A 25,172-nucleotide genomic window follows, 5' to 3' on the forward strand; every position below is an offset into this window, starting at 1 on the left:
GTGCCCCAAGGGCCTGATAGCTGTTGGCCTGTGAGGGGCTTGGCTGGTTGGCTGGCTACAGCTGTTAAGATGCATGTGCTAGGTACTAGGAATTATGAATACTTTTCAGCTGTGAAATGTTCATATTGTTCTCTTTTTTATCCACAGGTTGTTTGCAGATGCAGAAAAACCTCAGAGACTGTTACTGTATTGTAGAGGTGTGTGCTGAGACACAGCTCTACACCATCAGGATGTTCAGTGAACCCAGCAACTTAGGTCTACACCAATGGTAAGGATCCCAAACCAGTACTGGTTTTGTGCTCATGTCTATCAAGTTTTCCTAGTGCACAGCAGTTGTGATATGGCTGTACAGCACTGCAGTACAGGGCTTGCGGGGTGTTATCCACTGCAGCTTTGCAGTGAAGGGACAGCTCAAAGCAGACAAGCTTGAGGAACCAGAGCTTTGTTCTGCTCTGCTCAGTCAAGATTTGGAGCAAGCTTCTGCCTTTCTGGTGGCATATGTTCTGCCAAAGGTGGGTCTGCATTTTTCTTGAGAGGTGTCTGTAAGTCTCCTTTTTAAGCTTCAGTTGGATGCCCATTTTTAGTTGATCCATAATACCTCAAACTGGTCTGCCAAAACAGCTTTCTGAGTTGGACCTGGTGAATGCTGGGCTGTGACACCTGCAGTTCTTGCAGGACAGCTGAGGAAGTGTATTGCACAGGTATCTTCAACACGCAAGGGATGCTGTTCAGTTCCCTGGCACTCCTGTTATCCCAGTGGCCACTGATGTCCTGTGGGGGAAAGCAGGGCTACTGCGTCAGGCCTTGAGCTGATCCATAGTAATGAGAGACCGAGCTGAGCCCCAGGGGGAGGAAGCAGATTAGCTCACAGCTGTTGCTGCTGCAGCTTTCTTGTATATTCCTTGGAAACATACGGTGCTGGCAGCCCACAGAGCCAGGGCATGGCATCTTCACCCTCATGAACATCCCCTGAAGTGAACGGAGACTTCAGCCAGCTCCACTGCTGTGAGGCAGTGCTGATGCACAGCTATACTTCTGAGGAGTCTAGAGAAGCAGTTTGGTCATCACCTCATCCTTTTGGAAGTGGAGATGAGATTTAGGAAACTGGGGCCTGAAGGAGGGGGAGTCTTATGGTTGGAAGAGCTGACCTCAAGTCAGGAACCCAAGTTTTTGTTCCCAGAGATGCTCCTGATTTCCCAGCTATAATGGGCAAGTCTTCCCCACTTATGCCTTTTGACTTTTCCCTTGCATTGAAAATGCAGTTATTTCCATGTCAGAGGCGTATTCAGAGGTTGTCTGGGTTTCCACAAGCCTGCTGGGGTTTCCAGAAGCTGGTGCTGTTCAAGGGTACAACTTATTTTTAGGAGATCAGTATGATGCCAAGCCAACATTATCCCGATGCTCTATCACCTCATATGATGGCTTGGCACCTTGCTGGCTAAACACCTTTAGCCTTGCAAAGACTTTGGGGCCATTTTCTTTACAGTTTTCTACTAGTCTCAAGTGGGACAAGAAACTTGTCAAGATCTTGTCAAGAACACCAGTAGCTCTGCAATATTCACTCCTCTAAGATGTGAGAGCTAGGTGAATGCAGTACCACAGAAGTTTAATAAAGCCTCTCAACACTGTTTTTTCTTGGACTTTCACCAGGTTCTTTCAAAGGATCTGGCTCCATCTTTTCTCTGGCTGCAGGATAAGTCTGACAGCCTCCATCACTCTCAGGGTTGGAGTGGACCACAGCTGGACTTCTTGGTTGCATGGGAGAAGGTATTGAGCTCATAGGGTAAGCTCTGCTGTCAGTCAGTGCTGAGACTGCACAGTGTCACCAGAAGCCATTTTTAAGCTGGTGAAACAAGAACACATGGTGACTTCTGTTCAACTCTTCCCTGTAAATGCCACCTTCCTACTTCTTATTGAGAAAAGACTTTGACTATACAGTCAGGGCTAAAAAAAAAAGAAATAAATAGAAGTAAAGCAAGACCAAGTTCTGCATGTCAAGGTTGAAAGAGGATTATGAGAAGCTCCCAACTAAATGGAAATACAGGGCTGTTCTGCAGCATCCCACTCATGAATCCCCTGCATTCAAGCTTTCAGTCTGTCCTTTGCATTTATCTCCATAGATTTCCATGACAGCCATTTTGCTCAGTTTTCTGGATATACTTGTAATTACTCCTCTATATGTGACCTTCAAGGCCTTTTACACAATCCTGTATGTGACTGTGTTCTTCCTGTGCTGGGTCAGACTGTGTGCCTGGGGCTTACTGTCTCTTTTCTGCATAAAATACTCTATATTCATTGCTCTCACTTCCCTTTACACCCTTTCACCTTTCCCTAAGTGAATCTTGAGGCTGAAGGTATGAGGAAGGGATCACATCTTAGTGCTGCATGGATTAGCTGGAGAGCAGTCTAAAGATCTGTGCTTGTAGCACAAGCATGTCCTGGGAGGCTACACAAGAGAATGGCTGATTTGGGTTGTTTCAGACTAAATTTGGCTCTTTGGTGCAGTGACTCACCGTGGTGAGGTAGGTCTGGTGAATGACCTGCTGGCACCCAGGAAGCTCTGTCTTCACTGGAGAGCCCACTCTGCCACTCATAAATTCCTTGCTTTCCTTCAAGACCATCTTTCCTTGAGCATCTTTTTACCAAGAGATACTCCCACACAATTGTTCCCCTAACTGCTGTGTAGGGAGATTATTTATGTCTCAAGCTGTGCTGAGGCCCCACCTCCCACATCCCCAGGACAGGTTTTATCATGCTGTGATTTCTGCCTTCATCTTGACAGAGCAATGCTGGTGCAGGAGGAAGCCCGCTCCCTGTGCAGGTGCTGCCTGGCGCTGGGACAGAGTCTGAGGGGATTTCTGTAATAGCAGGTGTGCCTGGGGCATTGCAGAAATATTTTGTTACAGCTCATTCTGAGGCCCAGCACACAGCTTTCACTATCACCTCTCTACAACTCCACTCTTCCAAGCCCCTGTCCCTCCTGCAAGAGGGAGCAGCACAAGCTGGAGCTGGGATGCTGAGTAGGGCACTGGCAGATGGGCAGGCAGCAGCTATCCCTCATGTAAACTGTAGTTTCCACAGGCTCTTCTCTCTGGTAAGACATTTTACAGTCTGTATCCTCTTCTAGAATGCCTTTCACCCTGAAAAATCTTGCCGTGGTCCCACATGAGTGCCCCATGCAGGGGAGCTGCAAGAGGCACAGGACAGTACAGGTTTGCCCTCCCCTGTGCCAGGTTTGGGTGGAAGAGGCTTCGGGAAGGATCTCCAGCACTGTCTTTTTGCCCTGACTAAGCTGCAAAACAGCATTTGTATAGGACTGTCCAAGGGAGGGTATTTTTGCCATTTATCTTTAACCACAAGTCTGGTGGAATAACAGATAAGTGCATCAGCCCATTAAAGACTTGGCTTGTGCTGCAATTGCTTTTTTAATATATGACTAGGATGTAGTTGGGTGTTAGCACTGGAGACAGAAGGCATTAATTAGAGCCATGTAGTTATGTCTAGGCCCTGAGGGAACACATGCAACCTAATTGGTTGCCCTGGAGCCCTCAACGCAGAGATAAGGGGAGTTCAGCTTCCCTTGCTTTCACTGGGACTCATTGCTTGCGTGGCTGGAGTTGCTATTTCCATGATGCTTCCAGTCAGTTGGGTGAGAAGAGCCCATCTGCTGATGGAGTGACTGTCCCCCCCTTGCAGGCCTACACTGTGCCCTGGGGCTACAATACAGCCCCACAGCAGTGCGGCAGAATATGCCTTTGTACCCTTTGCAATGCCTTAAGCACAAAACACACCAGAGAGGAGATGGCGCTGACAGTGCCCATAGCCTCAGAGAAGCAGCCCTGGGATGCACTGGGGTGTTCACCCCAAGTGGAGCTGCAGCTGCAGCTGCAGCACCTTTCTAGAGACTGATCCATGTGCCATAGGGCAAGCCGAGCATGAGCGTCTCCTGGAGCCTCCTGTGGGAAGGAGCTCTTGTCTAACCCCTCTTCACCCTAATTTCACCTAGATCTGTATCATTGTTGGGACACTGTTACACATCAGGTTGATCTCTTCAGAAGTTCATCACTGTGCTGCCTTGATGATACCCAGACCCTTCTGCCTTTGGGAGGGAAAACTGTATTGCAGACTTATGAACATGACCAAGGACAGTGGTGGCAATATTTTAAAAACTCCTGGAAGCTGCCTGTTGCAGGGCTGGGAGGCTGAAAGGGATGACATGGAGTTGAGTGGACTCTAATACAGGAAGGACATGGTACCTGCAGGCAAGGACTGGAGGTCCTGAAGTACCCAAATGATAGTAAAGAGGGTTCCCAGTGCACTGCACTCCTATCTCTCTAGCTAAGCCCACTGGATTGGGGCTGGGAGATGGAGTGTGGGGGACACCTTGTCCCCTTCTGTCATCTGCTAGAAGGGTTTTCTGCTCCCTCCTGTCCTGCATCAGCTGGGGAGGGATTCACAGCAGGAGGGATCAGGAGAGCCAGGGCTAAATCCTGAAAATCCTGATCCAAGTGGGGCTTATGTCAGTGCTGGCTAGACCCATGTATGTGGACATATCTTTCATGAGTTATAGGGCTGTGGGAAGGTGAGTGGGATATGGAACAGGACACTGTAGGGAGAGCAACGGCTACTGCTACGGCAGGGGAAACACGTGTTTTGGACAGAAATGTGTTTTCTGTGAATGGTCTGGATCTCCAGTCAGGGTGGCAGGAAAAGACCTCTCTCTTACCTTTTGCAGCTCTCAGCAGGGCTGCCTGCAGGTGCTGGGAAGGCACAGACATGCCTCATCCTGGTATGGACACACTGGGAAAGCTCTGAGCTCTTCCACTTGGTTAAATATTTCACTCTGGCTGTGGCTTAGAGAAAAGCCTTCCCCCTCCCCGCCCTCCTGCCATCAAGAAGCTGCTGAAGGAATCAGGTCGTTGATCCTTCAGCAGTGAGGCCCCTAAGTAGCCCAGCTTCTTGGAGTCTGCCAGAAAAGCCGGCTGTGTGTAAGGCAGCCGAGACCCACAGTCCTCGGTGTGGGGGAGAGAGGCCCCTCACAGGCAGGAGCCTGGAGAAGGAAGGAGAAAATGGCAGCACTTTGATGCATTAAATATGAGGAAAGCCTTCCCAGCCTGATGCTTTTCCCCCATGCCTGGGAGGGCAGAAGGAGACACACTTTCTGGATGCTGGTGGGGGCAGATGAGCATGGAGCTGGACTTGCTGCAGGCAGTGAAAGCAGCAAGGAGAGGCAGCTCTTCCCAAATTCTCTTGCAGACACGATGTGCACATGAAGCCCCAGCTCCCCTGGGCTTCTTCTCTCACACACATTTAATAATGATTGCTGGGCTGGGAAATAAAGTGCTGTTTAATAGCAAATCGATCTGGCAACCTGTAAGGGCACAAAGTGCTGGCTGCCAGTCCCAGTGGCTGCCACACGCAGACCCAGTGCGCTGGCAGTACAGGGTCCTGAAGACCTGGCACAGCACCCCTCACTTTGGTACCCAGCTGTCCCATATGAGCTCTACTCATACGTGCTGTTGGTGCCAGTGGAGCCCCCATGCCAAGGCAGCAGACAAAGGATAGGCAATTTTCCCCCCTGAGATTGGTATGGCATTTACCATCCTTGAGGTGCCTAGTGACACCATGACATCAAGTTCCTGCTGGCCTGAGACACCTTGACACTCATGGCTGTAGTGTGCTTAGGGTGATGACCTTTGGAGAGGTAAGTCCCTGGCACAGAGCCTGTGCTCTAAGGCAAGGACTTGCTGATGTTGGTTGATGGCCTAGACCACATGGCAGCTTTTGTCTTCTCATCCTCGTGATTCTTAAGCAGTGGCGGGGCACAGGGGAGCCTGTACACTTTGGCATAGGGCACAACGCACAGGCCGTGCATGCTCATGCATGACGCGTGCCAGTGCTCACATAGTACCTTGCATGCAGCTGAGCAGGGACAGGCCGTTCATGTCGGTGTTGCACGCTGATGAACGGAGATATGCGCACCAGGACATGGGGACGTGAGTGGCGTGGCATTGGAACAGGCACACCGGCACCCGGGGTCGCGCTGCCAGTGCACGAGGCCAGGTTCGCACTGGCACAAGGAGTGTGTACACCGGGACCCGAGCATGTGCAGGATGCTACACGGGTGAGGGACCCGCCGGCCTGCCCGCACATGAGGACACGCGCTCCGGTGTGAATTCGGCCGCTCCTCGTGTGCCGGCGCCACCGAAGGGGGCGGGGCGCGGGCCCCGGAGGGGGTTTTCCATTGGCTGCCGTGGCTGTCAGCGGGGCGCAGTGACAGCCCCGGGCCGGGATTAGCGCGGCAGGGAGCGGCGGGTTGCGGCCGGTAGCACGGTGCTGTACCGTACCGTACTGCACTGCGCTGCGCTGCACTGCACTGTATCGTACTGTATCGTACTGTATCGTACTGTACCGCGCCGCGCCCGACGGGGCGGGCCGGGCCAGGCCGAGCCGAGCCGAGCCGAGCCCAGCCGAGCCGAGCCGAGCCCAGCCCAGCCGAGCCGTGCGGGCGGCAGCGCGGAGCAGCGGCGCGCAGGATGCGGCGGCGGCACTGCCGGTGAGACGCGGGGAGCGGAGCGGAGCGGGGCGGGGCGCGGCGGGGACCGGAGGCCGGAGCGAGGCGTCGGGGGAGCGGGGAAAGTTGCAGCAGTTGTTGCAGGAACCGGGGCGGCTCTGCGCCCTCCCTGCGGCGGTGACCGGCGCGCGGCGGCACGGGGCTGCGGTGGCACCCGGCGGGGCCGAGACCCGCTCCGGCCCCGGTGTGCCCGTGCGGAGGGACGGGCGCGGGGCCGATGCCCAGGCAGGGAGATCGCGGCCGGCGGCTTCGCAGCCCCCCTGGCCGGGGGTGCTCCCTCCTCATCCGGATGGATGTCACATCCACTCAGGGCTGATCCCGCCGAGACGGGAGGTGCTGGGTGAGGGAAGCCGGGCAGGGGGGGCCGGGGAGTGAAGAGCATGTTCAGCCTCAGCTCCAAGGTGGGGACACGTCCCCTGCCTAGACAACACACCAGAAAGCGGACACCTGTTTGCCCCATAGCCCCAGGGCCTCCAGACATCCCGCTTCGGTCACCACTTCATCTCCTCAAACTGCTCTGTGTCCCTCCGGAGGGCAGAGTCATCTCCCGGGGTCCATCCTAGCCCCCTCAGGTATCCCGGCAGCCACAGCCCGGTTTCCCCCATTCTCTGCCATGGATTCCATGTCCAGCACACAAATACGGCCCGTTGTGTGAATTTAACCCCCAGCCTCTCTCCCATCTCTGTCCCCTTCTTTGCCCAATCCCTTCTCATCCTCCCCCAGCTCCTACGCCTTGTCCCCACACTCCCGTGGCGTGGGTGTGCGCTTCCCCCGCAGCGTAAGCAGTTCCTGCTGCCTGCTGCCTTCGCTCCGCATCACCCCATTCTGCCAGGCAAGCGCTTGCATGGGGAGAAGCCATCCCCTGTTGCACTGGGTATGGCTCAAAGCAATGGCCAGGAAGCATCCCTGGACATCTGTTTGGCCGTTAAGGAGGGAGAGCCAGGAGGAACAAGTTTCTTGTGAGATGTTTTATTGAACAAATTTAATCCCCCAATGATGTGCAGCTCCCGGCTATCACACTGCAGCTCTTGAGTTTTTCTCTTTGAATTCATGCCCAGGGTTGCCCAGGCAGACACCCTGTGAGCTTTTCTTTGCAGGACTTCTCCTGCCTTTAGGCGATGGGACCAGCAAGGCTCTCTCCAGCCCACCAGTGCTTTACAGCCCAACCCATTCATCACAGTGATTTAAAGAGCATCTGTTTGTTTCACAACTGAAATCAGCATGCAGGAAGCTGGAGCTCATTCCATCATTGGTTTTTCATCTCAGTTGCATTTGTGCTTTTTACCTTTCATTATTAAAGAAAAGCTCACTCCACTGCATGGTGTAGCCATCCAGCTTTGGTGGGTCAAAGGCAGGCATGACCTTTACTCTAAATTTGATAACTCCATTTTAATAACCAGGAGGACATTCTGCTTATCCCATTTATTCTAGTGATAGCTCACATGTTTTGAGATAGGCTGGTTTTTGTAGATTTGTTATGTTACAGTGAAAGAAAACTATTCCTAGAGATAATTTTTTTCCTTGGCATGTGTGTCAGTCTGCACTGAGATAAAAAGTAGAATTTCATTTGAAATACATAAACCTCACATCTTTATTATTTATCAGTTAACTTCAGCAACCTTGAATGTGAACACAACCATAACAGGAGAAAAGATTGTAAAAACAGTAAATGATAAATTAATCAGGAGAATAAAATTTTGCAGTGAGTGAATTAGAGATTGCTGTTGCTCAGCAGGACAGATTTTTTCAGCAGTGTGATAGTGCAGATAAATGGGCGCCTACCCCACAGGTGTGATTTGGGTTATTTCATTAAGAGTTTTGTCTGTGCATCTCTGGAGCCTAAACACTGTTGAAAATTTAGCCCCATATCCTTTAGGAATTTAATCCTGTCTGGTTTGCACTCAGAAACAGGGAGAAGAAAATCATGCTCTCCTGTTTGCAGCTGGCATATGGTTTCTCACTTTCAAATGATGAAAGTGAGGGAGTCAGTATCTTGGCATCTGTCAGAAGGCACAAGCAGTGAAGGCAGAGTCTTCTCTGCACATTAGGAATTCAAAGAAACTCAGAGAAGGATAAGTACAAGTTTTAGCTTCAATGGGAGAAAGAAAAATGTCAGCAGCCCTGCCAGTGGGGTTGATGGGAGCTCCAGGTCCTGCCTTCCCCTGCAGCCACCCACCTGCTGCTATGGGGTAGCTGGTCTCACCTCCAGGTATACGGTCTCTGGGCAGAGACAGGCAGGCGGATGAGCTATGTGCAGGGCAGGCTTGCTGTGTTTCCCCAGGCTGAGATTGTCTCTTACCACTGCTTTTTGGATCTACTGGTGTTGACAGCTCTGTCTGCGCCATCAGTAGCGGCTGCGACATGTGCTGGTGTGACACAGTTTAAACCCAGGCTGACCTCCAAAGAGAGAGGCTCCTTGCCCTTGCTGCTCATATTAAACTCCTTGAGCAAGTATAGTTGGAGGATGTCTCAGTGATACAGTAGATACTTTTTTTCCCCTTATTGAAGTGATTTTAGTAGGCTGTAGGCTGTGGGTAGTAAATATATTCAGCCTAAAGCAGAATGAATGAAACCCATTTTATAGTGCACTCTCTTGCAGTGTCTGGGGTGCTGGACTGTGGGGAAAGTGCCTGAGCATCCTGGCGCCCTGGGGAGAAAGCAATCACTGTGGGTGCCTGGGGACCAAGCAAAGGGCTGCCAGCATCCAGGCAGTGGTGCTGGTGAGATGCCCTTGATGAACCTTGCCTGCTTCTTGCAGCAGGAGGGAATTTGCTGGGGGCTGTCTCAGCTGGAGCATATCTTTCTTGTGCCACGAGGGCAGGGCACCTTTGGCTTGTCCTCCCCGTGGCCTCAGACTCTTTTCTGTGCCTTCCCTTCCCTAACCAGCTCCTTGCCCTTGTTTCAGGGCTGCCTGAGGATGCATCGCCTCTTGTTTCAGACATCTCAGGGGTGCTGGGAACCTGCCTTGCTGTGCCTGTGCCACCCTGCTGGGCTCTGGACCTGACACCTCTGTGCCCTTTTCTGTCAGGATGGCCCAAGCAGGGGCACCCGTCCGCTTCCATACCGAAGACGGCTGCGCTGCCTCTCCCCCACCCTTTGCCCACAGGGTGAACCGGAGGCCCTGGCTGGTGGGGGACAGCCCCGAGGCTGGGCGGTGCAGCCCCCCGCCCTGCCTCACCCCCAACCTCAACGCCGGCCGCCTCCACCTGCTGCGCAAGGGCCTGGCGCCCGATGCTCGCCGCTGCCCCCTCGGCCTCTACAACAGCACCGGCTCCTTGGCCCGCAGGCCGGCCGAGGCAGCGCCCTTCGGCAGCGGGAGCTGCCCAGGCGCGGGGCGACTGACCGCCCCCTGCACCCCACGGCGGGGTCGGCCCAGCCCGGCTGTCGCCTCTCTGAGCAGCCGCAGTCCACCGGTGGCGGCGACCCCGGAGGGACACAGCTCCGTGGTCACCTTCCGCTTCATTGAGAAGGCCAGCGTGCGCACCGTGGGTTGCCCGACAACCCCCCATCTCCGCTGGGAGAATGGCCCCTACAGCCTCAGCCGCAGTCTGGAGCTCGGGGGGGATGTGGGATCCCCCCAGCCCCAGCCCCTGCCTCAGGAGCGGCTCCTGCACACGCTGAAGCTGGAGGCCTCTGCATCTGACCCACTCCTGGCCGGGGGCAGGACCCCTGGGGAGACACATCCCTGTGGGAAGGAGCTCTGTGCCCTCGACACCAGCTGCCTCTGCCAATCCCTAACCAATGGGCTGCCAGAGGAGTTCCCCACCTTCGCCAGGAGTCCCCTGAAGCCAGAGCCCCGACATCAGGTAGGTACCAGGGTCTCCTACACTGGACGTGGGCTCTGCCCTGGGTATGCATTGCCTGCTCATTGCTCTCCTCTCTGCAGGGCGGCACCTGGCTGTACCCCCGACAGAGCTCCGCCCATGCCCAGCGTATTGCCAAGGCCAAGTGGGAATTCTTCTATGGCTCCTCAGATACCCCAAAGACAGGTAAGAAGTTGCAGGTAGATGCCATTGGGTTGGCCCACCCCTCCTTTTAAGTCCGTATTGCTGCCAGGACTCATACTGGGGCTGTACATCCCTTGGGTCTTCTCAGTGCCCACCAAAGGGCTGATTTCCCCACGGCTGGCCAGCCTATGTCCTCCTGGGGTCAGATCATGCATGTACCAACCTCCCTGCAAAGTCCCATGTGGCCATGAAAAAGAGGTGGCAAAAGAGCCCCTGGCTGCCTCTGCAGAAGAGCTTTTGGGTTTGGATATGGTCTCAGGGCTGGCTGCAGATGCGCTAGCACTGACAGCCTGTCTCTGCCTCTCATACCGTTTCTCCTTTTGCCTCCTCATCACTGTTCTCCCATGCCCATCACATGGTAGAGTCCCCATTCCTGGAGGTGTTCAGGAAACAACTGGAATGGCACTTAGTGCTATGGTTTTGTTGCCATGGTGGTGTTTGGTCAAAGGTTGGACTTGACTATCTTGGAGGTCTTTTCCAGCCTTAATGATTCCATGACATGTGACAGCACTCTGGGGGTGCGCGCATGTGTGTGTGTGTGTGTGTGTGTGTGATGTTGCAGGAGCGGCTCCTCAGAGCTCCCCATTGCAGCTCCCCATGTCTCTGAACACTTGGGCCTTCCTTGCAGGCTCCTCTGCCCCCGACTCCGCTCCCCTGGCTGAGCTCCCCCAGAAGCCTGTCTCCCCACTGCCAACCGAGCCACCAGGGTTGCTACCTGAACACAACCTGAGCCATGTGGAGGTGGAGATAGAAGTGTCTCCTTTGGGCGGCCAGAAGCCTGGCTCCTGTGAAACTGGGATTATAAGGAGGACAGTGAAGTACTCTGAGACAGACCTAGACACTGTGCCACTGAGGTGCTATCGTGAAACCAACATCGATGATATCCTGGCTGAGAAGGAGGAGGTTGATTCAGCAATTGAGAGCCAGAAGGACAGTGAGAGCAACCCAAGTTTTGTGGGCACGCCAGGCAGGAGGAACAGCACACCGGAGGAGCCACCCGCCCCAGGCACCAGCTGCTCAAAGGATGGGCTGCGGGACAGGGACGTGGAAGAGGACGATGAGGTGTTTGAGGCGATGAGGAAGGAAAAGAGGTGAGGCTCCGAGCGCAAGGGCAAAAAGCTCCTCTCACTCTCCTTATTGCACCCTGCATGGCAAAACAAGCTCTGCTTGAAAGTGTCTGAGCCAAAAATCCCAGTAGCAACATGCAAGCTGTGCATGGGAGTGAGATGGGGTCCCGGATCACACCACAGGGATTGGTACTGGGGCTCGGGGTGGGACTGGGAGGGGGCCCTCACTGCCCTATGGAAAGAGTAAGCCAGCACAGGGGATCCAGCTCTGGGCGCTGTGCCATGGGCCTCACTTGCCTGGGGTGAGCCCTGCAGCTCAGGTTGCCCAGCTGAGTCAAGGCTTCCCAGCATGAGTCCTGCCGGGTTAATTGCATCCTGCCACAGTGCTGCCCGGTGTTGGGGTGACAGTGTCAGGGCACCAGAGCACAGGTCGTGTCCTGGAGCTGCTCTGGGCTGGCAGGTGCTGCTGGGCTGTCCTTCTCCCCACAGATGACTGTGCTTCAGCAACTCGGCTTCATTAGGTATTTGCCATGTTCAGGAAAGAGTAGGGGGATACACTGGGATCAAAAAAGCATTTTTTTGCCTTCTGTGTCATTTTTCACATGTGTGGCAAAACACCCTTTGCTGGGAGGCTGATGGAGTGGGTGACACCAAGATTATCATTCAGTTGCCTACCCATGGGCAGCAAGTGTGCCCCCAGCTGCTATCTGCCCCATGCCAGGCACTGGCAATTAGCACATATGGGAGATGGCATCTTGGCTTGGCGGCATGAAACTCTGCCCATGGAGTTTCTGCTAGAGTGGTAGTTTGACCATGAGGAGTGATGGGCATCATCAAGTAGATACTTGCTCCAGAGCACTGTGGTGGACAGCCACCTGGAGGGGAAAGGCCCAGTGCAGGCATCTTGTGACATGTGTATTGTCAAGAGTTTTGAGTGAGGTGAGGAGGCTCAGCATCATCAGCAAATGCTCCACAGGAGTGGGGAGAGCAAAAACCAGGGTGGTGCCTGGAATGCCACGTGGCAGCATGAACTCACCTAGCTGTGAGCAGAAGGTAGGTGGGGAGTATTTAGGTGGAAGAAAAGGAAAAGGGAGGTTTTGATGTTGGCAGAAGTTTAAAGTAATGAAATACATACATTAATAATACATTAATACAGTAGTGCTCCTGTACTGGGAAGGAAAAGAGTGAAGGTGCTGAGCTAACAAGGAGGGAAGGTGTGCATCCCAAGAGGAGATGGACTCCTGTCAGTTTGTCCAGCCCTTGCATCTCTATTGAAGGGGACAAATACATTCCAGCCACCCTGTCCTCCAAAAATTTGGGTTCTAGAGAAAGCTGAAAATAAGCCATTTGTAATGTGTTGGGCTTTTCCAAATGAATGTTTGAGTAAGGTGTAAAGTTACTGCTATTGCGAGTTCTTCAATTTGCTGTAACAATTTTTTTGCATAGCATTATTTTATTTCCAAGTATCCTTGAGGCCACTGTGAGTTGTATGAGCTGTAAGGCTAGACCTGTTTTTTGTCCTCTGAGACATCCTACTGTAGCTCCCCAGGCAGTGCTGAAAGCTTGGATGTGTCCTTAAACAACACACTGTTGCTCCTAAAAGATGGTGCTCCCAGTATAATTACCAATGTGTGTATAGGGGTGTCATGTTCATTTGGCACAGCTTCTTTGTAGACCAGTTGTTTCTTCCCTGTGCAGCCCCCTGAATATTCCCCTGGTAAGTGCAGACCTTGTAGACAGTGTCTTGAAAATCACGAGGCTCAAATTGCAAGCTTGTTTAGTCCCTGCATCACAGCCCTGGGTTTTTGCTTACACACTGTTTTGAGCTCTGCAGCTGCAGTCCTTATCCCTGTTTACCAGTCACCAGCATTGATGTTTTCTGCTTCAAGCTTTCTGCTTTGCCTGCTCACAGGAGGGGTGAAGCTGGGGGGATGAAGAAGCTGCCGTGGCTTCCTGGACCTGGCACCATTCTGCTGCTGCAGGAGCTGCTGAACCCCAGGCCTGTTCTGGTTGCTGGGAAGGACCAGTCCTACAAAACCACTGAAGTACTTTTTGATGCTGATTTTCAGCTTTTAGACATGTACATCCCTTTGAAAATCTAGCTTTAAGGGTTTAGCACCCTATGCAAGAGGGAGTTTGGCTTGGTACTACTTTGTTGTGCTTCATATTCTGGCCAAAGTTCAGAATCTTCTTTCATGATTTACCCTCCCAAAATAAGAGCATGCTAAAAGCAAAAAAAAATCAACACCAAATCAAACAAGATGTGAAAAGTGATGGAAGAAATTGTGTCTTCTTCCAGCAAATCCACTTCCTGAATACATTTAGTCATATCTACTGACTCTAATGACTAGTCTAAGCCTTTACTGTCTTTATTCCTATTAGTCCCAGAGAGCCGAGACCTGTCAGCGAGAGCAGGCTCAATTCCCTTCTTCCCTGAGCATCAGCAGAGATGCTGGCTAAGCTATAGGAAGAGCCTGGTTTGGCCCTCAGCATGGATGCCTTTGGCTGATAAGAGAGAAGAGGCTTTGCTAGGGAGTGCTGTGTTCCCCCGAGAGCACAGAGGGCTGATGGGAGGCTGATGCCTTTTCTCCCTGTAAGCCTTGCCCAGAAAAGCCCTTAGATCTGCTGCTTGGGGAGCCTTTCCAGAGCCTTTGTGCTTGCTTCTTGTTGGCAAGAGAATAGCTGCAGGGCAAGCCTTGTTGGGGATTAGAAGAATGGTTATGGTCTCAATTTCATCAAATGCTTAACATGTGCTTAACCTGCATGAATAGCTGCAAGCCTCTGATGTGTTGTCCCAGAGCCCGAGGTGGCCATAGAGCCACAGCTCGGGGTGGTGCTCCTGGATGGAGCTCCGGGGTCGGGGTGACACTGGCAGGTGCCTGTCAATGAGCAGGGGAGGTGCCCGCAGCTCCTGTGAGAGAGCATGGGACAGCATGACGGCGTGGATGTGGCAGGGAAGTGTGAACAGTCAGGGGAGACTGCAGGGCCTGTGATCAGTACCTTTGCCTAAGCATGGGAAAAGTGAGGACACTGAGCCCTAAGAGCAGGCTGCTGCCACGCTGGAGGAGTAGTGCAAAGGAGCCTGGGGGGACTGCAAGGAGCTGCCTGAGACAGGTCTGTACAAGAGCTTTGTTCAGAGAGGAATAAAGCTAGGGGCTGCTGGACGGTGCTGACCAGTCTCACCTTCTTTGAACTGAGGTGAGATCCTCACACAGCAGCTGCTGGTGCCTGTGCAGGCTGGAGGGACCTGGAGCTAGAGGAGTGGGGCATGGCTGAGGCAGTCAGGGGTCTGGAGGGTCACAGGAGAATTTTGAAGAGAGTTAAAACCACCGAGGGCCAGAGGAGAGGTTTTCCCCTCTTCTTCCCCCTGCCAGGGATGGTATGTCTTTGCAGCACCAGGTGGGAGAGCCCTTTGCCTGCCATCAGATGCATGAGAAACCCAGTTGCTCAGATCTCATACCCAGAGCCTTGCCTGAGGTGCTTTTGGCTCCTGGATCCGCTTCCATTCCATGTCTGCCTGGCCCTCTCCTAAGGAAGGCTCACTGCCTCCTGCACCAGCTCAAGGCTGGAAACCTATTTGCTTTCCTGCTGCCTGTCATCCTTGCATAGATGCTCGATTACAGCTTCTGCATCTCCTCCTACATCTCCTTCTGCATCTTCTTCTCTCCTCTGCTCCTCTCAGCTGGGTTTTTCTGGCTTGGTCTCAGTGCAGTGGCCCTTCTTGGGGGACCAGGGCGGAGCGTGGAGGAGCTGGGCAGTGCAGCAGGGGCTGATGAAGCATCTGGGTCTGAGCAGGCAATATTACTCCCATGCTGCTGTGACTACGTCCTTCTGGAACTGAATGGCTTTGTGCTTGATATTTCGGGGTGAAGACATTGTTTCCAGAGCTTGGATGGTGTGGACAAAACCAGCCATGGTTCTTCTATGGCTTGGTGGCAATATATTTGATCACAAAAATGAGCCCACCTACTTCTCCTGGAAACAAAATTCCTTCCAATCTGCTAGCATTGTCTTCCCTGGCACAGTCATTCACCCTCCTCACGGATTCAAGGTGCGAAATGGTCAGCAGCATTAGCTTGGTTTAGTAGCATGAGGCTGGGTGGGAAGGACAGAAAATGCACATTTGCATCTGTAAAGCACATCTGCAGATATTAAAGAGGTCTCTTCTGCCTTGTCCTTACTAAAAGCCATTTCAGAAAGTGGCTGCTCCTGGGGCTCCTACAGGAATGGTAAGAGTGTCAAGTGGTGCTGCACAGCCAAGGAAATACTGGTGGATAGGTGAGATCAGCCTGCTCCCTGCCTTGCTTACCTGTGTCTGGCTTCGCTGCACTCCCCTTGAAAAGAGCTGGCATTCAGGGGAAGTCAAGCTGCCAGCTCTTGGCCTGCTGAAGTAATTGGGGTGAGATTTTTGAGTGGCATGTGAAGGCTAATGAATGAAAATAATTTGGTGTGTGTTACAGCAACGCATCTTCTGAGCCTTCTGTAGGAAGCTGTTTGTTCATAACAAATGTTATGACAGGCTGGAGTGGTTCCTCTCCTTTAATCAGAGGAGAGAGTGGCATAACAAGTGCTTTTCTGCTGCTATAATAAAATGATAGCAGCTTATGAGTAAAGTAGGCTTTTAGGACTGTGTTTGTGCTTGTACTGCTGAAGCACTGATGTTCCCTGGGTTGCAAACATTTGTGTTGTCATGTGCTTAGGTAAGTGGGCAGACTGTACTTCACCTCATTTACAGGACAAAACACTCAGGGCTTCAGGGTTTAGAAATTTCTGTGTTGGGCTGGACCCAGACTGGCATTGGAGACAGGCTGGGCCTTTCTGTGGGGCTGATCCCTGACAAGATGATGAGCTAGGACCAATCATGGCCTCTAGGGCATGGGCCAGCTCAGATCCCCAAGCCCAGAGATGGGTGTGAGGCTCCCTCTGTACTGCCTGGGGAAACCTGGAGCTCAGTATCGCTTCGTGCTCAGTCACACATGTCTCCTGGGACTCAACATCACCTTGTGGAAACAGCCAGCAAACCTTGCAGGTGAGTGTTGGTCATGCTCTGAGCATAGTACTCAGTGACCACAGTGAAATGTGTCATGGAGGAAGGTGTCATGCTGTTCTGAGCAGCTTCAGGAGGAGCCTTATTGGTTGCAGAAGCTCTGAAGGCTCATGAAAAATTCAGCCACTTCCAGATTTGGTTGGAAATGGAGCTGAACCACATCCTGTTTGTAGTACTTGAGCCCTTTATTGGATCTAAGCTCAAGTCAAGTGATTGGGAGCAGTAGCCATCTCATAAGCTTCTTATGAGGATGAGCCAGTAAAGGAACAAAAGTCTGTGGCATATTAAAGGAGAAACATATGTCTGGAGGGAGGCCAGCCCTGCTTCCCATGGTGTCTTGGGCAGGCAAGGTGTTTCCTTGGTGGTCTACAGATGTTCAGAAGAGGTTTCTACCCTCCTCAGTTTCCTTCTGAAGCACGAGGCTTTGATCCCTAGCTCTTCAATGATCAGTTCTTCTCACTTTCTTTCCCTCTAGGATCATGGACCAAGACACACAGGGTATGCTCAAGTCTCCAGTGCCCTTCCTCCTAGGGCACAGTCTCTCCAAGGATGGCATGGACTCTTTCAGCAAGCATTTTGAGACTATCATGGAGTCCCATCGAGCCAAAGGCACATCTTACACCAGCCTGGACTCCATTGACATCCTTTCTTCCCCAGCCCGTACCCATGGGACCTTTTTCACTTTTGACCTCCCAACTCTCACCCCAGAAATACAGGGACAAATCCGAGATAGCGCCAAGCTGATCGAGGAGAACTTTGCTCCTCTGGCTCACTTAGAGCCGGACTCTGGGACCAGTTCGGCCACAGATGCCCCCTGGACAGAGAGGGAAGAGGAGCGGGGGAGACGAAGGAAGGGCGTTCGGCACAGCCCTTGCCACTCAGAGGACAGCTTTGGCACTCTCTTGGCCTCCAACACAAGGTGAGTGACCAAAGTTGCTTGCCGTCCAGCTGGGCCACTAAAGCTTGATGTAGAGTCTAATGCTGTGAGGTCTGGTTTGCAGCCAGCATCTAACTTGTGTTGCTGGGGAAGGGTCAGGACTGCATGTGCTAGATTTTGTAGACAGTGGCTGATCAGGCCAGTGATCACCATGGTATTGTGGTAGGTGTGTTGATGGGAGCACAACTCAATTTTCATCTTTGCCAGCTTTTGTAGGTACTGGAGGGCTGTGAGGTCTCCTTCAGCCAAGCAACCAGGGAGTGCCAAACTATAATCCTGTGGTGGTTTTCATTGCAAGGCAGTCCAGCATCTGTGATGGCTGTGGGGAGAGCCAGTCTGAAGTTGACTACCAGTAGCAATTCAACAGCATTTCCCTACTGGGGACTTCATCCCTTGCCATCTGCACAGCAGCCACTTGTTTCTTAAAGGCAGGAGTCCCATAGTCTTGTACCTATTGTTCTGGCTTCCTGAATCTCCTCAGCCATGTTCATGTTGGAAGATGGAGGGCAGAGATGAGCATCCTGAATCCCTCATCCACCAGGCTTTGGTCTTTTCCACACCAAACCTATGTAACTTCTGGTGGCAGTCTGTGCCATCTTTGTAGGCTCAGCTTGGGATGGCCAGGTGAAGATCTAAGCTCTGTGTCTTCTGTGGTGTCCGCAGTCAAGAGAGGAGAGTGGGATATCACATCAGCTCTGTGGCCCTTGGGTCAGTCCAAGGGCATTTTGGGACACAGAGGAGCTGGGTTAGGCCTTCCCTTTCTTTGGGACACGGAAGCCAGAGACGTGGTAGCACAGAAGGCAGGCAAGATTTGTGCAGTAACACTGGTCATGTCTGGGAGGCACATGGCAGTGAAGGGTGACAGTATCCAGGCATGACAGTGAGAAATGAGAGGTGGGGGAGCAGGGCACTGCTGCAGGCCCCCAGCCTGGAGCAATCCAGCTCTCTGCTCCCCAGCATGGAGTGAGCTTCCCCTCACAGTCCCACAGGCAATGGTGGACAGAGAGGGAGGTGTGGTCGGAATCTGCCGTCTGGTGCAGTGGAAAGGACTGGAGATTGGGGCTGGGAGCAGGAACTAGGTTGGGAAGCAGGGAAGGCATGTGGAACCAGGGTCTGAGACAGCCCATCATCTGCAGGATCAGTCCTCAGGAGGCAGGGGGTTCTGGCAAGGGGGAGATCCAAGAAGTTTCCTCTTCCCCATCACTGGTGCTACCAACTTTCTAGACTCTCAGTGGAGCTGAACATGAAGCTGAAGATTCCCAAGCAGTTTCAGGAAGAAGTGTCTGGGCTGATTGCTCAAAGGTTCTCCTGAGCTCGAACCAGCAGATCCTGATGCCTGGCAGGGTTGATCTGATGCCTGGCAGGGCTGATCTGATCAAGCAGAGCTTATCCTTGTAATGCTCCCACTAAGGGGTATTCAATGGAAATGCTGAGGAAAGGAGCTAAGGACCCTCTGCAGTTGGTCTAATGCATCATCACCTGTGCCAGCAGGGCCAGAGCAAGGCATTCAGCACTGTCCATGGTCACAGGCAGTACAGACTGACTGCCACCAGCGCAGGGGGCCTGGGGACCCCGGGCAGGGAGACTCTGCCGTGGAGACTGTGCTTTACACTGTCTGTCAGTCTCAGGGTTGGCAGAGGTGACCTCAGGCTCCAGGGCTTTGGTGTGACTGGTGGTGAACACCAGTGAGTCTAGGCCTGCATGTGCTGCCCTGTGGCTGTCCTCCTCGCATCCCCAAAAGCTTTGGTGCTAATTGTTGTAATAGTTGGGGTCAGGATCTGGGTTGGAGACAGCCTTGCAGCCTGTGACTTCTCACCTCCCTCAGTGGCAGCAATGGCCAATCAGTGATGCCCCTGCATTGCTGGGGAGATGTGGTGTCCCCCACAGCCAGTGGCCTTGGTTCATGCAGCCTTGTTGTTTACGCCAAGGCTCTGGTGTAACTCGGCACATGATAGTTAAGACCATGCTTTTATCTTGACCTTTTATGTGGGAAGTATGTCTAAGTGCAGACCTACAAAGGTCTCCTCTGGGGTGCCTGCACCTACTCCAGCAGGCTTGGTTGAAAGGGACGAAGCAGAGGCTGAACCCCCTCCCTGCCCTCCCCATAGTGGGACACCCCACAGTGACACCCCCAGCACAGGCTCTGTGAGTAGGTTGTCACCCCATTTGGGCAGGAGGTGAAAGTGTGCAGGTCCCTCACTCTTGCTGGCAGAGAGCTGCAGTTGAAGCAGTCTGTCCCTGTGGCCATGACAGATCTCTGCAAAGCATGTGTGGAGGCAGAGCACCCAAAGCCTAGGGAGTCCCTCCAGACCTGGGTACGCCAGCCAGGGATAGATACGGTGCTGGCAAGATAGTGAGCCAGGAGCTGGGGCAGCCCTGGGGACTGCAGGGAGATTGCTTCAGTGGTGGCAGCCAGACTTCTGCAACTGCAGGTCCAAATTGCAGGACTTGGCCAAGCCGCTGGGTGCAAGGAGGTGTCCAGAGGGTCATCTGACTTGCCCAGTCTTATACAGGTAGGCACTGTGAGCTGTGGGGCATCAGCCCCGGAGGAATGTAAATGTTCAAACTGCATCTCTCTGGGGGTGCAAGCCCCCTGAAATCCAGCTGCCCAACTGCCCTCCAATCCCACTCTTCTGGAGTCAGCCTTGGCCCTGGGCGCAGCCGTGCTGGTCCCCGAGGTTTATCCGGGGAGAGAAGAGACGTGACTCGCTCTGCTAGCGAGGCAGGTTCTGCTGGGACCTCATCAGGGCTTGCCTGCGGTGGGACAGAAAGAAGGGTAGGCGGGAGAAGCAACATCCAAGGCGGGGCTGCAAACCGCCTGGTGAAAAGGGCCGGACACCGCGGCGAGGGCAGCACGCCTGGAGCCTCGCTAGAGGGAGAGCTCAGCCCTGGAGCTGCGGCTGTGTGGGAGGAGCGGGGAGCCCGTGGGGCTGGCAGCCGCCCCGGGTGGAGGATGCGCCGGGAGTCAGGGCTGCGTCCCTGCCAGAGCGCGGCTGCTGGCGTGTGCTGGAGCACGGGGCGTGCCAGCCAGCTCTGCTGCCGTTCTTTATAAGGTTCCTTTAGTCACTGCAGCGGTCGGGGAGCCGGTGCCCCTCCCCTCCCAGGGCCAGCGCAGGTCTCTCAGCTGGCCTGAGCTCCCAGGTAGCACTGGGCAAACTGGTGAGAATGCCCTGAAGGGCTGTGCCCAGCTTGGGGCCCCATGGGGTGGATTCGGGGTGTGATGCAGGAGGTTGAGGCTGAGAGCTGAGCAGAGGAAGGTGGACATTGAGGAAAGGATGAAGACAGGGGAAGGGAGGTGTGGGGTGGGCTGGGTTGGGAGTACAGTAGGGGGACAAGGCTAGGGTGCAGGATGAAGAGGTCTCCCCACAAGCATTGGCACAGCAAGAAATGGAGGACAAGCCTTGGGGGAATTTTCCCCCATGCAGGCCATGTCAAGCCATGAAGGGCAGCAGGAGCCAGGACATAAGACACATCAGCCCACCATGGCACAGAGGACAGTGGATCCCAGGGATGGCAGGTCTGCTTGCAGAGGCCTGAGCAGTAGCACATATGTGTGGGATGCAGCCCCATGTGTCAGGCATTAATTTCAGCTCTCGGATCTGACTCAGAACCCCTAGGCTGGTCTTGGCCCAAGAGTCCAAGACACCCAGGTTTTCCTGTGCTGACCCCATGGCATCTGTGTTTCTGAAGGAGAAGACAACCCTCCATCCAGCAGGTGAGTAACTGGATATTTAAGGCTCTCAGCTGGCATCAGAAATTGTTTCGTGGGACTGTAGTGTCAGTCCCTGTCCTCTGCAGGAGCAGTTGTGTCCCTCACAAGAAGAGCTGGTGGGATGGGGTGATGGAGGACAGATAGACATCTCCAGAGAAGGCTGGTGCTGCAGGGGGGGTTCTTGAAGTCTGCAGAGAAACAAGACTGAGGAGGGGCACAGATGCCCAAAGTTCAGTCCTATCTGGATCTGTCAGCAGTAATGCTGGTGGGTGCTGCTGTGGCTGGGTGATTGTTGGACTCCAGAGCTGCCAGAAAGCACAACCAGCCCTGCCTGTGATTGAAGGCTGGTTTAGCTGACCTTCAGGTGTCCTCCCAGCCCTAACTTCAGTTCTGTGAGGAATGAACCGGCCCAGATCTTTGCTGTCATAAATCAAAGTCGCTCCACTGAGACTGATGGAAGGAGCAGCTTTTATTTAGCTCAGCCAAAGATCCGGTCTGGTACATTCTTAGCAGCAACATTAGGCAGGCTTGGTTTGCTTGGCAGAGGCAACGAGCATCTAGCTATGCATGTGGGCCTTCCAGAATTGAGGGGAGAGTGCTACTCTGCCACATGCACCTGTCCCTTGTGGATTTGCACCAGGCTCCTTGCCATGTCCCTTCATGGTGTAGGATGAAACCAGCCTCATGTGGGGAGCAAGAGATACTTGAATTGTGTCTGGAGTTTCCTACAGCACGTGTCCTGTCTGAAAATGTGTCAGGACAGACCTGGACAGCCCAGGAACTTAGCTGAGCACACCCCAGCTCCTGGGGAACAGGTTGTTGCTGCAGATAGGTCCGTGCTGGCATCTCAGAGGTGGAGGTGAGCCCCTTGGGCCTGGCTTTACAGAACTACTGCCTTCTTGCTGCTCCACATCCAGAAGAGAAGATTTGCTCCTGGTTGCTGGCAGCCATGGAGCAAACATGGTGCCAGGTAAGCTTGGTTGATGGTGGCAAGATGGAGAGGATGTCAGGACTCCTGCAGTGACACACTGTATTGCAGCCAGGGAAGGTACTGTGGTCTCTGCTTCTGGGCTCTGGGCGGTCAGCTAGAGGAGGAATATTGAGGTGACATGATGATCCAGCTCCAGAAAAGGAGTGTTTGGCCCTGAGAAGGAACATTTGGGCCCTGGAGTACCATCTGACCTGGGAGAAGGAGTGTGTGTGGTATGGTGGCCCTGAGCATGACCATGATTCTACAGCAGTTTTCCAGGACAGGGAAGCACAATGAGTCCTTCTGCTGAGCTGGGGTGGGAAGTGGTCAGTGAAGAGCCTCTGTCCCAGGGTGAGCCCTGAGCCCTGTGCTGGATCACGTGCCTTCCTTGCAGAGACCCCCAGATGTGCCTCACTGCAGCACACTGGGCTCTAGCAAACACCTCTCAGGTGACAGGGGGACCTGTGCTCCCAGTGATGTGAGTGGTGGCAGCAGGGAGAGGGATGAGCTAGCTCTGTGTCTGCTTAGGAATGACTTATTTCAGGCACACTGAGGATACTTGCACAATATCAAGTTTGATCTTTATTCCTTAAGTGTGCATTTAATGTAAAAAATATTATCTCAGTGTTTCTTCAGGCCAAACTAAAATGTCACTTTACTAAGTACACCAAAAAACCCTCACCCTGAGACCTGCAATTAGTTTATTGGCAAGAAAATTAGCATAACCTCAGTTACCTCTGACATGGACACGTCTCTTGCTCTGCTCTTCATTTACTTGAGAATTGGGCTCTTGTTTTCCTGTCTTTAAGCTGCACATTCTCCAAGCCATTTGGGGCTTTGAGTGGTGGAAGACAGGTGCCACAAAGAAGGCATTCTGAGCCTATAGAGGCTGACTGTCCATATTTAACTGCATGAGAGTGGCTTGAGTGCTAGAAAAAAACCCATTTCATGGCATGGTTGAGTAGTACCTCGTCCTGAGAGCAAGGTTATGCTTTGCTGATGAAAAACACCAAATTAGTACTGGGACTTGGTGAGGGAGGGAGCAGCAGATTCCACTGAGACTCAAGCTTTGAGATCCCTGCATGCTCATTGCAAGTAGCAAGGCAGGAATTGTAGTAACAGGCTAGGACCCTGCAGCAAGATACAAGTATTGAAGGACAAGAGAGATTTAGTAAATGGCTCCATGCCTGGATGCTCAGCACTAGGTAGGAAAGCTGAGGACCATAGACTGGGAAGAGAGGTCATGGGGGGAGATTTGGAGCTCTAGGTTTGTCTCTGGATGCTCCAGGAACTGGCCATGTGAGGGAGGACAACCTCTCAGGCAGGATAGATGAGGTCCAGAAGGATATCAGGAGTTTTAGGGATGGTGCAGAGAAGAACTAAAAGATTTTGAGAGGGTGACTGAGCAGCGACTTGCTCTGGAGATGCAGTTGGAGCATGGGGAGTGTTGGAGGGGTGGCTTTGCGTTTTGTAGCTCAGACTGGAAAAGCACCCTTGGAACTGCTGGGCTGCAAAGGGGACAGTGCCTGTGCCCTTGTGATAGCAGATAAGGATTTTAGCAAAAAATCAGCCACAACCCATGGCTGGCAGGTGCCAGTTGCTGGGATGGATTCGTCTCCTCTGCCTCTGGGAATCAAAGAGCCTGTGACCTCTGTCCTTGGTTGAGGTTGCAGTAACTGCAGCCACACAAGGAGCTGAAGTGGGGCCCAGGTGTGTGCCCAGCACTGGCCCAGCAGCACCCAGCCTGTTCCGCTGTCAGAGCAACTTTGACCCTGCCAGACAGTGAAGGCACAGCCAGGCACCAGGGCCCATGCCAGCAGCACCTTTGGATGTGGCTGTTTTGGGAGGAGAAGAGCTTTTCGGCAGGTGGAAGATTTGCCCACAGGATGGGGTGTGCTGATGATGCAGACAGTGATGCTGGAAACTGCCTGCCCAGCACAGCTCCCCAGAGCTGGTGGAGTCAGACCTGATGAACTCCTAGTGACCTTGTGACCACTCTCATGGCTGTTTCCACCAGGGTACATTGGAGTGATGGGTAGTCTCCCTGGGGAGGACTGGAGCCAAGTGGGCACAGATCTGCCTCAGCCACCTATCCAGGTCTTACCACAATCACCTCCTGGCACCGCTGAGTTCAGCAGTGGTCTGAGAAAAGCACGTCTCCAAGGACCTGCACAGTGTTGGAGCTGCTTTCACTAGGGAAGTGTCTGACCCACAGGTTTGAATGCAGAGCAGCTTCTCCTGCTGCATGGTGGCTGGGGGTGACAGGAGGGTGGAGAGGATGGCACCTGAGAGCCCCCCGGGGCATGAGGCCGCCTGTCAGTATTGTGCAGGGCTCCCCTGGGACAGGCAGTGCTGAGCAGGAGGAGGCTTGTCCTTCTTGAAAAAAGCAGAGCCTCAAGGAGACTGGCTTGGGTAATTGGCTCAGGAGACCAGGCCTCTTAAAACTCAATTAGAGACTTTTAAAAATAAATCAGACTGGAACATTGCAAGGGCTGCCAGAAAATTTGGGCGAGGTCAGAGTTGTTTAACGTTTGTTGTTGATTAGATTCAACCAGCTTTTGGTTGGGATAACTTCTGCACAGCTGAGTCAGATTGCTTCGGGGGCCAAGCCAAGAGTGTCTCCTAACATGGCCATTTAAGGTGTGGTGGGCCGAGAGCTGATGGGCAGCCTGGAGAAGACAGTGCACCTCACTGTGAGCTGGGAGGCCAGGGGGGTTTTCCTTCATCCTCACCCTCTCTGCCTTGGCTTTGCTGTCTGTGTAGTGCTTTGAAATCCGTGGGTGGGAAAAGGCGAATGAAGGAATTATAGTTGTCTTGTCTTGGGTAGAAACTGCACTTGAGAGCAACACAGGAGTTTG

General features: G+C 53.3%; 1 protein-coding gene across 3 annotated transcripts in view; it reads left to right on the forward strand.

The window, feature by feature from the left end:
- PSD (pleckstrin and Sec7 domain containing) overlaps positions 1-25,172 on the forward strand; it is a 45,579-nt gene that overhangs the window by 1,151 nt on the left and 19,256 nt on the right. The window contains exons 2-7 of one of the 3 annotated variants that reach the window (XM_032115522.1): positions 148-268; positions 1,651-1,783; positions 9,480-10,380; positions 10,461-10,563; positions 11,210-11,672; positions 17,171-17,614. In XM_032115522.1, coding sequence (XP_031971413.1) covers positions 9,604-10,380; positions 10,461-10,563; positions 11,210-11,672; positions 17,171-17,614 — 1,787 coding nt within the window. In that variant the 5' untranslated portion in view covers positions 148-268; positions 1,651-1,783; positions 9,480-9,603. Of the gene's footprint in view, positions 1-147; positions 269-1,650; positions 1,784-6,471; positions 6,557-9,479; positions 10,381-10,460; positions 10,564-11,209; positions 11,673-17,170; positions 17,615-25,172 lie in introns of those variants that run through there. The other 2 variants (XM_032115521.1, XM_032115523.1) reach the window with 2 other exon arrangements.

The sequence above is a fragment of the Corvus moneduloides genome, chromosome 8 (assembly GCF_009650955.1).
Source record: "Corvus moneduloides isolate bCorMon1 chromosome 8, bCorMon1.pri, whole genome shotgun sequence".
Classification (NCBI taxonomy): Eukaryota; Metazoa; Chordata; class Aves; order Passeriformes; family Corvidae; genus Corvus; species Corvus moneduloides.